Genomic DNA, 12,464 nt, shown 5'->3' with positions numbered 1-12,464 from the left:
AACATGCTTTCAATTTCCACAAACAATTTTGACGAATATCTCAGTTCTTTACAGTCTTAACACTTCATGAAAGTCTAGACAGTGTGGAGGGTTTAAAAGTAGAAATGTGTAGCTTGAATGTTGGTTGGCAGTAAATTATGGCAGTAAATTATTTATAATTCATTGATTCTCCCTACTACTACTTTATCATATAAATTGTCAGACAAGTTCAGAAGGTCTTCCAGATCAGACCAGCCACTAGTCATGAACCTGAAATCACTGAAAACTGTGAGCCACACAGCAGTTGATCACTGGATTTACAGAAATCATTTCACTTTTTAGAAGTTTTCTCAACATTGCATATCTAAAGAACTCCTGATGAACACATTAATTACTATTTGAATTATCATTATGTGAGTCATTAAGCAATGCAGGCATTCCTCCAACTTTTTCTTTTCAGCTGAACCTCTTTGACCTAATATATTTAATTGAAGTACCCCCTGAGATTTTAAGTTAGATCAATAATAAAATGAAGTCAATAATAATGTTAATGATAAATAATACAATTCACCGTTCTCTGATGTTGGTTAATTATCATATGGCATGCAGTTAAACAAATAAAATATTTATATACAAATATATATATATATATATATATATATATATATATATATATATATATATGGTGCATGATATTTAATGCACTTCATGTTGTTGATAACAAATAATGGAACATATTTTCTTTCTTTTTGTATTTTTATATCAATACGGTACAATATTATCCCATTCAAATCAATGTGATAAAATGATTAAGGTCAAAACAGTAATCTAAAGGCAGGCCTAATCAAAGAGTAGTCAGATTATATTACCTTAAATGTGTATGTATTATAATACTAACTACAATTTTTGTCATGTAATTTTGAATCAGTGACCGACTACAATTTGTTATTACTAGTAATCTACCCAGCCCTGGCCACGGTATGTTTAGTGCGGTATGATTCAAACTGTTCTTCTAGGAACTTGTTTTGGATCCAGATCATTCCTTTAAATAAAGTTTCTAAGCATTTCTTAATCACACAAATATTGCTGATCTCTACTCCATTTAAGAAATCTCAGCTGTCCAAAATTCTTCCTGAGCCTATAGACATCTGATCCTCTCAACATTACGAACCTTGAATGTCAACTGCAATGTGCACGTTCACTAAGATAGACAACTATTTAAAACATTCATGCTAACGCCAGATACACAGGTGCATCATTACTGTCCTCTGTTCCAAAAAGGTGACAAATGCTATACCAATTCTCCATGGATGTTTGTTTTGAGAGTTGATTTTCAGTTTAGCTTGTGAATCATGATATGGCCTTGCACCCTCTGAATAGCAGAAGCTCCCGTGATGGGTTTCTGTGATCACACACTTCGTGCCCATTCAAACTGAGAGGGCTTTGAATCCAACTACCGAAAAACATTCATTTATATATCTGATGATTAAGTCGCAGGTTTATTGTTGGTGTTTGTGGCAAAACAATCACGCATTCACATTGCACATCTAAATATGGTCACTCCAAATGAGTCACACTTTTCGCAGATCAATTGCTTTAAACAAAATTCTGTCATCATCTAATCCACCCTCACGTTGCTCGAAACCTGTGACTTCTTCCAGTGGAACACATAAGCAGTTACTATAAAAAAGGTTTAAGCTGCTGTTTTTAAAAAAAAGGAAATGCAACTGATCATTGGCTTTGAAAGTCAGTCGAAAAATTTGCTTGGTTTATTTAAGTAAAAAAAATAACGACACTAAACAGAAACTATGGCACGGTGCGGTCACATTTCTGTAAAATTTTGTGAGGAAGAAAAGGTCCATTGACAAAAGTGTTGAAATAAAAAAGCACCATTTACACAGAAGTCATTTATGTTGGTCCCGAAAAAAAAGCTAAATCTGTATTGTTAAATGTTTCGCCATCGCGTGAAATTCCCAATCGCATGGATACCTACTGAAATGAGGTTTGTTCTCACGTGTCAAGCAAGCACTGTTGGGCTGCTGTGTTGTTGTTTTTTACCATATTTGATGTGCTCAATGCATTGATAAATGTTTCTATATGAATAAAAGTCTCAATTAAATCTTTGTATCATATAAAACGACCACGTCTCATCAGAAAACTTGGATTAAACTGCTGGATTCATGGGAATTACTTTTCTGATCTCATTTTTTACTTTTTGATGCTTGCAAGTTTTGGTTGCTTGGACTTTCAATGGATGGACAAAAACGAGGGTGAATAAATGATGACATAATTTCGTTTTAGTGTGAACTATCCCTTTGGGTGATTTTTGTGTGGTCAAACATCTGTTCTTGTTGGTTTAAACTCATTATGCAACTTGTATACTTCTTGATTTAATAGTCCGCACTACTATATGGCTGCATCCAAGTTTTACCACTGATATTTTGGGAACATTATATGGGAAGCACGTGCACTTTCATTCTTATTCACACAGACAGAGCAGGACCAGCAGGAAGTGTCCTCGTGCCCGACCATTCACCCAAGTCCCCGGTACACAAAGTCCTCACCTTATTGTAGACACCCCAGGACAGCTCGGTCTCAATCACCATGACAACAATGCCAAACATGCCGAATATGAGCGCATAGTCACTAAGTCTCTTCCTCTTTTCGAACAGTGCCCTCCTGTGGCCTAGTTTGTAGCCAATGTTCTGATTCTTACGTTTAGAGGCTTTGGAAGCAGTCCTCGCTGGCCCTCCCACGGCACCGCCCCTCCTTCCATTAGTCCCGCCCCCCGCCGCACCACCCAGCATGCCCCTGCTCTCAGAGAGGGCGTGGTTCTGGTGGTAGATGGACATTTGATTGGCCGAGGCCTCTAGTTCGTAAGCGTGTCCGTAAGGCGGATCCTCTTTCGAGGAGATGATGATCTCTGGGGGGTTCTGGGATTGGGGTTGACTGTGCTGAGAGGAGGCCGCGGTCACCTGACCCGCGCTCGCCCCGCCCTCTTTGGTGTCGCTTCCACTGTCGGACTCGATGAGGTTCCGACGGGAGGCGCTGAGGCGGCTAAGCGGCTTCATCACCCCACCGCTGTACTTGCACGAACTCATGGCGATCTCTGTAAAGGGGTTACTGTCCCGCCTGTGCACCAAGGGACTGGCCTGCCTGTGCTTACATCCCCTTTCCCGTTCTCGCTCAGTGGAAGGTGAATGTGAGGAGTAGAATAGCGCATTGTAAACAGGCGACGTCTCCCCGCTCAGGCTGTGTTGGCTACCCAAGCAGGAGGAGAGCGGCGTGCTAGTGGGGTGGAGCGCGTTGGGGATTGGCGTAGACAGCTGGGGCGTCATGGACAGGGGTAATTTGGGTAGTGACGCCGGGGGAAGGTTTGGCGTGGTGGGCGAAGGGGTGCCATTGAGGCGCTCCAGGCTGCTGTTGCCTCCCGTATGATTTGAGTGGTTGGTCCCAGGGTAGTTGCCTGAAAGGGAAGCATGGGAGATACCACCCAGAGGGAGGGGGAGACGTTGCTCTTCGTCTTCGCTCCCACTGAGAAGGACCAGACTCAGAGAGGGAGGGGGATCCATGGCAACCAGGCTCCAGCAGGTTTGTTTGTGCTCTGCTCCTCAACTCTGGAGTTTAGTTGGAGGGAGAGAAAGGAAGAGTGAGAGTGAAGAACGGATCATTACGTTATTTATAACCGAATAAAATAGCAGGATCAAAAGAAGGCTGGATTAAATGGGGGACTCCCCTCATATTAATAAATGAAGGATGGATTGAAAGTGTTGGGTGACACCGAGTTGTTGCAATGTGATGGAGGAGTTTGCGTGGAAGATCGTTGTGAGTGAAAAAAGAGAAAACTGATGAACCTATGAACCCATCCATATCTACTAATCGCTCTGAGCTTTCTCTCTCTCCATTGCCTTCTCTCTTCCTTTCTCTCTCTCTCTCTCTGACACCCCCTCCTCTCCTCTAGCTCCTTCCAGCAATATATGTCACATAAATGCATGCAAGATTCTCTCTATTTTTAAGAAACTTATACAATAGTCAAATTGTGGCCTCTGGACTGAACTGTGACAAATGCAAGACTCATCATATTACCATCACTGCTCTGCACTATTTAGGCTTTTTGTATTTGCATCTAAAATAAATACACACTAGAGAGCATAAAATTGATTATTTATTTATAATCATGAATATTTACAACTAAGATTTTGATTCCATCAGACATCTTTCTATCTGTCACTTACCTCTCTTCTGTCAGTCTATCTCCACCTTCATATGGTGATTTCAAAAGCAGTGCAACAATATTCCTCCACACTTTTTCTTTTTCATGTTGTCACAATCATGCCATCATTTCTTCTTCGGCTCGTTGTCAAGCTGTGATTCCAGGTTGAAGGTTTTTAATGACAGAAGTATTAAACGGTATTTATTTAAACGAGACTCCTGCGAACGAAAGCTGTTGCGTTGAACACCTGAACAATGATAGAAATAAAAGCGGAAAATAAATAGCGGGAAAGGATTTAGAGCGCTGTTTAATATTTCAGGAAATATATCCACCCGTTGCGTTAATTAGCATTATTAGCCTCCCGTGAAGAAAAGCGCTATAAAGTAGCGTCTGGATATGAGTAAAGGTAAAAGTAGCGAGAGTCTGATATTGTGTAGAAATGGATGCATGTCCTCCAGCTCTCACTCTGACAGCACGTCTCTCATACTCTCTCTCCCTCTCAACTTCTCTTTTGGGCTCCGTCTCTCCGCCCCAGTCCCTCCTCTCTTCTCCTCTCATTGGACACACATCGCTGAACCAAGCAAATAAGCTCTGGAAAAACTAGAAGAGCATTTAATTTAGAAAAACCACCTGCCTCCTCCACTACTCTTTTTTCTTTCAGAGCACAAAGATGTTTCAATAAAACCAACAAACAATCGAAATAAATAAAAGCCTAAAAAAATATTATTATTATTATTATTGTTGTTGTTAATAATAATAACATTAATAATGATTATAATATAGCCTATTATTAAATAATAAGATATTGATCAAGAATAATTAATGATTGAATAAGCGTGACCTTTTAAACAAACAAACAAACAAATAAATACAATTATGACACTTCTAGCTAATATAACATACACAACCAAATTACAGTAGCAATATCTGTTGGAGCTATCATTTTAATTTGTCGTTTTCTTCTCTATTTTATGGTTTTATTTGGAGAGAAAGATAGAGATTCATTGGTATCTTCATCAGTGATTAAATTCAAGTTGTCAAAAAAAGTGCCATGAACTTTTCAGTTAAAAAATTTAAGGCAGCAATTAAATTTAAGATTTCAATTTCAGTGGATTGCCATCTTTGTAATGTAATCTGCACTCTTGCTTCAGGTCACCGAATCATGCCATATCTTGTCAACGTCTCATCGGCATAAGGGTATAAACACACAGCTGCCACAACAGGTTGAAGTCCCACCAACAGGTGGCAAAGGGCACAGGCCCTAGCCTATTTCCCACAAAAGTAGACCTAACTGCCCCTTTGTCTCCAGAAACAACACCTGTCACCAGGAAATACACGGCAGCCGATGCTAGTCTCAGAGACATCCCTTAAACTGACAACTTTGTATTCGTTAAAAATGTGTTTAATCATTTATTCACCCTCATGCCATTCCAAACTTGTATGATTTTCCTCATTCTGTGGAAAACAAAAGAAGATATTTCGAGAAATGCCGCAGTGATTTTTTTGTCTCCACACTCAATGGTAACCAAAACTGTTTTGTTACCAACATTCTTCAAAATATCTTCCTTTATGAACTTTAATTTTTGGGAGAACTATCCCTTTAAGATATACTTTCAGGCAAACCTTTAAGTGACCACATTGCCAATGTTAACATCCGCTTTTTATAATGATCACAAACCACAGCTGTCTATTCAGCACATTATGTCCACCACCGCACAGGACGCTGACCCTTGCTAATGCATGTAGATCTAGAAAAAAAGGATAAAAGAAAGAAAAAAACACTTTAAATGAGTTTCCAGGTGAAAGTGGCTCATCACTTTGCTATCTCACGGCAACAGTGTCCTCTCCATCATGTCATTATGTTCTGGCTCCGGTAATTACCACGTAAAATCCAACATTTCAGGCTCCCTAAACCGGATATAGCAGGATGGCGCTCCATCAACGTGGACAGAGAATATGTTACTTGACAGGAACGAATGAATTAAATACTCATGTCACCTGGAAAGGCGATTTCCCCAGATTTAGTGACTATTACAGCACAAACCATATGTCGACCCAGTGACATCATCGGCAGCAAGCGCTGTCCTCCTCATCCCGTGCAGTAGTCATGGTGATGATGTAAGGTCACGCTATTCCCATACATGTGTCCGGTATCACATAATCTAAGGGGCAAGGCTTAATTCCCCAGCGGCCAATCCAGGAGATATTAAAACAATGACAAGCCAGGAGATATTAAAACAATGACAGAGTGGAAAGTGGGCAAATCAAAGACTTAAGCCGCAGTCACAGATTTAGAGCATGCTCAATTTCTTTGGACACTGCAACGGTCGTGATATGATGTCACTTGATGATGTCTTTTTTATAAACACGAATTCAACATATAACAAATAGTCATTCTCTCAAAATGTAAAAAACAATACAATCGACTCGACTTTACTGCAAAAAATATTGTTCTTTTAAAAGTGACGTATTGATCTTCTACTGGTCACACGTCTTCACGTGATGCGACTTCGCAGCTCAGAGTTCACCAAACTTGAACTTTGGAACGCATCAAAATGCTATTTTTTTTTCCGCATTTTGCATTTGCGGTCTGACGCATTCGCATGCGTATGAATGGAAGTCGATAGAATGAAAAGTGTAGTGTGACCGCCCCTTTAAGAAATAAGTGAAAAAAACTAACCAGCCAAATTTGAAAGCCAACTCCAGAGAAAGGAGAGTTACAGCTGAAAGCTAGCGGCCCACTGGAAGGGTCAAGGGTGACCCTGCGAGGACAGGGACAAAATGGGACACAGCTGTCCAGTTCTAACCGGAGAATATGACGGACATGACAACTAAGAGTACAGCTCAGAGGACATGAGAAAGAAAAAGAAAGGGAGAAATTCGTCATGACGATTTCAGTCTCTCCGACAGGGAAGGTTATGGATACGCAGAGATGGGGAGAGTGACACCAAACAAGTGCTTTTGTTGCTTTTGTGAAGAAGAAAGGTCAGCTTGTTCCTAAAGGACACATATGAATTGGTGTATTACAGCGTGAAAGTTCGAGGGAAAATGCTGGAAAAACACTAGTCTGATAAACATATATTATATGACCAAACAACAGAATAAGCATAGGCAGAGTGGTTACCATGCCAACACCAGAGTACACAGACAGTTGTCTTCTCTTTCCCCCCCCCTGTTGGATGAAACCATTCTGTCTAAATGCCATACAGTCTACACATCAACATAGGAGGAGGAGCTCTCCATCTCACCTTGATCTTGTATTATTTTAAATTGCACTTCTCGCTTAATTGACGTGTAGGCCCAGCGTGTTTGATCCACGAGTGCGCGGAGGGGTACAGTTAGGCCGCGTCCACGCATCTAAACAGGCCGTAAAATTCCCATCATCTCCACCTGGACCGAAACACACTCACACACACACACACACCCATGGATGCTAATCAATAGCAGAACAGCATCACTCGGTGGGCAGCGGGGCGAAAACAAACCCACCTTATTTACTGCTAATGTGAACTCAGCAATACTACACTTGAGCTATGCCTCATCCGCCGCTCCGTTCAAAACACACCGTGTTCTCCAAGTCAGTGGGAGGCGTTGGTGACCCCTATGATTCAGTGGACATGCTAAACCCATGAAACGATCCATCAAATTGAGTCATGGCCCATAATCTTTCCTCCTTCCAGCCATTCGACTCTTCTCGCGGCTGCAGTCATATGCTTCCACACCGCTTGACGGTAATGAGCAAAAAGGGTTCGCGGGGCTGACAGAGGCAGAGAAATTTGAGAGCGCAATGAGAGCGAGATAAAAGGGGTGAGAGTGGGAGCAGGAAGGAGTAAGGAGAGAAACAAGGAATACTAAGAGAATGGAAGAAGATAAGGAGAAGAAATGACAGGCAGTAGAGGGTGTGAGTGATGGGGGGCAGAGGGAGAAAGAGAAGGAGAGACAGATGGACAAACAGAGACAAGTAAACACAGAAAGAGAGAGGGGTGCCACAGTAACAGTCTGGTGTTACGTCAAACGCTTTGCTTTAGATCCCATTCGAGTACACACACACACACCGCATATCCCTTTTCCAAACAAATAACTATACCCTTTAATGGAAAGACATGGAGAAAACATGCACAGTTGGTCTAAAAATACACATGACCAAAAAAAAGAAAGAAAAAAAAAAGCAGGCTTCAAAAACAGCAGGCGCAGAGTCTAAATAATCCACACAGACAAATGCAACACAATCGCGGTGACGTCCTCGCTCTTGAAACAAACACACTCAGAGAGAAGTATTCTTCATGTTCGCTAATGGACTTCCTTCTGCCCACACACACGCCCAGGCTCAGTGCTACATCAGCACTCTTCTACACCACCCCATCCGGCCATAATGTTCTAGCAGGGTTCCCTCGATGTTCCCCTACTGTTACAACTTGGCTGGTGAAACATGTCTTAAGTGTTTTGGAATACAATTTTGAATGGACAGAGTAACAAAGGAGTGGAATCCGTGGCTCTGTGATGCTGGAGAATTCGATAAAAGTCTGGCAATATAGCCTAAAGATGCTTTCAATTTGTGATGCACTCACTGCATGATTGATGATCATTGGCATATTTGCCAGTATCGCTTTTGTTGCCCCAATAAGAGCAAAAGCTAGATTATTTTGTCAAAAATATTGACACAACTTGACTTAGATCATTTGCAAAAAAAGATCCAACTTTTTTTTCATTCAGAAAGTTCTAAACAATGCAGGGATTTACAGAGCTAACACAGTGGACCCTTGTCTTCAACTTATAAGATACAATTAGTCTTTGATGTATGACGTCTGCAAGTTTGTTTGTGTTTTTTCAAGTTCTAGGTTTTGTTTTGCTTCTTTTGTCAAGCGTTTTGTTTTGCAACAAATTATTTTAGATCCTTGTCATAGCCTTCTTATAGGACTGAAGATACAATTCCTCTTTGATGTTTGACTGCTGCCAGATTTTTTTAAAGTTTTTTTTTTTTTTTAAGTTCTGAGTTTTGTTTTGGTTGAAAGTTTTGTTTTGCAACAAATGATGATCCTATAGTCTTTTGCTAATAAGAGTGAAAATACAAATCCTCTTTGATGCATGATTGCTACAATATTAGTTTTTTTGTTATTTGTTTTGTTTTTCAAGTTCTGAGTTTTGTTTTGTTTTTGCAGGGTTTTTTGCGTTCGAACATACTACTCAGCTCACATACTTTTTTTGTTGCCTATCATATATGGAAGTCTTTAATCCACAAGTGTGAAGATACAATTTATCTTTGATGTATGACTGCTGTAAGATTTATTTTGTTTGCTGCTATCCATTGAACATTAATCTGAATTCTGAATTCAAATCCATTTTATTTTTAACAATTCATGTCTAATTTGTGATTATACTGGTCAACAGCCAAAATACTTCTGAAATAAATGTAGTCAAACGTTACTCATCTGGGTTACTCAAAAACGATGCTTAAAATTGTTGATTGCTCTAGTTTTCAAGATATGCTATTGGGTCAATATATACGACCCTTGACTTAGGAATGGCAGAGGAAAAGTGAGTTCTAAAGGTAAAGGATCTCATTTTAATTCAGAAATTAATAAAATACATCTTTGACTGATCTATGAATGAATTTATGACTGGTTTTGGAAAGTGCTTGCTTTTTATGCAAAACAATGAATAATGCAATCTGAAGCTGGTATTGCATCATGCTATGAATTGCATGGTATTCCAAAAAAAAAAAAAAAGGATGATGCCATCATAATGAAACTTACAGTACATCACTCTGCTGAACAAATTGCCTATCTCTAGAAATCAAGGGGTGCAAAACTGGACCACAGCCCTGCAGATTTTAAGTCCAACCCTGCTCCAATACACATATTATTTGAAAACTATGGTAGCCTATCTACAAGAATGTAAAAACTTCAATATTTTGGAAGCAGTAGCCAATCAGCTGTTAAATGATCATATTTGAATTCAGCACATCAAAATACATAATAAATAGCACATTTTATCTCTGAAGCAGACGACTTCTAAATAATTGTAGACCAGTGTTATTAATGAATATATACTCATCCCCAAATATTTAAAATCAGATCAATAACAAATAATTTTTTGAAACCTTTGGCACCCTGCATATGATTTTTTTTTTAATCAGATGTATGACAGCATTTTGTTTCTCAAATTAGCATCTATTGCAAACATGAGCGGACTGTTATTCTTAACTCTTATTAAATATTACAGACGTTCTGATTGCACTGGAGATACAACAAATATTGTTAGGCAGAAAATAATAGTAATAATAATAGCAATCAAAATCACATTTTAATTCTATAATAAGGGACTCCACCATAACCCTTGCCACAATTTGAACACTGCCAGCTGTTGTTTGGCCTGTGAGGACATTTACTCTGTTCTCTCCCTGCCATATGTGAGCGCTGGAAGCTTTTAAAGCTTTCACACACATACCACCTGCAACCCCTGGAAAATTCCCTAAACTAAAGGTGATGCGGTCAGGGTTCGCCTACTATAAACAGATTACTGCCTAAATACCAGTCCATCATCCCTACCCTCTACTCTCACCTTTTCGTTCCCCGCTCTCTCCATTTCAGTGCTCCTCTTTTTCAGCCACTTCCTTTTGCTTTCAACCTTTTCAACCTCTATTAAATGTTCATCAACCTCTTTACTCACCTTCTTTTTACAGTGTCACATAATGAGTAAAACTTAATTATAAGATTTAATTAATTAACAACAGTTAATTTATTAAGTATCAACAATTAACAATAGGCTAATTGTATACCATTTATTCATGTAAAAAGGATAGTTGACACAAAAATAAAATGTAGCTTTAGAGCATGCCGCTAACAATGGCAAGGCATTTTGAGTGAACTATCCAAGTGTAACAAGTTTATAATTAACATTAATGTGAACATGATAATAGTAGGGTATTTATACATTACAGTTAACAAAGAGTAGCCTAATGCTTTAAATATTGGCTAATATATACCTAATACACTGACTAATGTCATGTTGTGATGAGTAGCCTTAACCATCAAATCTTTCAGTTGCCATGTTTCTGTGACACCCAAATGATGTCCTTTGAGGAAAGGTTACGTGGTCAATATAAAATGGATTAATTTATGAAAGAAACTCCATATATTTGGCATGCAGTGCATATAGCAGCACATTATAACCTCATTATGTAAGCCACAGATATGCACAGATTTCTAAATACAGTAATAACACTTGTGCCGTGACAGTTGGTGTGTAGGTGGAAGTTAGAAGGGAAAGCCCTCAGAGGTTGATCTCATCTCATCTCATCTCATTTCACACACACACACACACACACACACACACACACACACACACACACACACACACACACACACACTTCACATTACATTAGTGCATTTGTCATTCTAGCCTATGCAGGCCTGCAGAACAACTTTGATTCTACTGATCAGCTGGTGGAAGGACCGTGTGTGTTTTTCATGGGAGGGTATGCTGTGTGACGACCTGCAATGTGCGAGCAGTCTTAAATGTTTCTTCTCAGGGTTCAAAACAGTGACAGCTGTTGCGATACATCATAGAATGCCACGAGCACTGAGAGCAACACCCATGAACACACAATGCTAATAGCGTTTAGTGACCTTTACTACTAGCCTATTCTCATTACCCAATAGCAGTTAGCTTTAGTTCCGCGTTTCCCTGTTCTTTTCACCTGAGGCTTTCCTGCTACCCACACTTCATCTTCACGTATTCCCTCATTCCCTCTTCTCATTCATTCTTCTCTCGGGCATCGATCACCTCAATTACACGGCGTATAGCCCAGACTAATATTTCATATGCACGCTGTGCACTTGTTTGACATATCCGTCGAAATATTCGCGCGGACCCGGAGTAACCTACAGATAATGACTTTGTTTAGTTGGAGTCTGACTGACAGCCCCGTTTACAGAGCGTGCGACGCGACAAAACCAGCGCGATAGGCGTCGTAGACACGGTGTATGAACCGTATGAACGCTTGATGTGGACGTGACAGCTGTCGGTGTGCGTTATTAAGCTCAGGTTCATATAGGAACTCCACATGCTCTTTTTAATAAAGTGTGAAATTATCAATAAATTTCACTACCGCAGCTGGTGGTATTTTACTCACCCATCCTATAAAAATGATCTCAGACAGAATCAGCAGACTTTCCAGTGAAATTAGTGAGGGGAAAATGAATAATTTCACACTAATGTTCTCTCTTTTACGGCAATCTCGTCCAGGGGTTTGATCATTCTCAAACCTGTC

At 39.8% G+C, this 12,464-nt stretch overlaps 1 protein-coding gene across 3 annotated transcripts in view; it reads right to left on the bottom strand.

Moving 5' to 3' along the window:
- The window catches only part of kcnn3 (potassium intermediate/small conductance calcium-activated channel, subfamily N, member 3), a 64,215-nt gene extending 51,751 nt beyond the window's left edge, over window positions 1-12,464 (bottom strand). For 2 of the 3 annotated variants that reach the window (XM_079625998.1, XM_079625999.1), the window contains exons 1-2: window positions 4,215-4,685; window positions 2,544-3,596 (exon numbers count right to left, since the gene is read on the bottom strand). In XM_079625998.1, the coding sequence (XP_079482124.1) occupies window positions 2,544-3,551 (1,008 nt within the window). In that variant the 5' untranslated portion in view covers window positions 3,552-3,596; window positions 4,215-4,685. Of the gene's footprint in view, window positions 1-2,543; window positions 3,597-4,214; window positions 4,686-12,326 lie in introns of those variants that run through there. The other variant, XM_079626000.1, reaches the window with a different exon arrangement.

Source organism: Phoxinus phoxinus, assembly GCF_949152265.1.
Source record: "Phoxinus phoxinus genome assembly, chromosome: 10".
Classification (NCBI taxonomy): Eukaryota; Metazoa; Chordata; class Actinopteri; order Cypriniformes; family Leuciscidae; genus Phoxinus; species Phoxinus phoxinus.
Note: the sequence above shows the minus strand (reverse complement) of the source record. Positions and strands in the feature narration are given on the sequence as shown.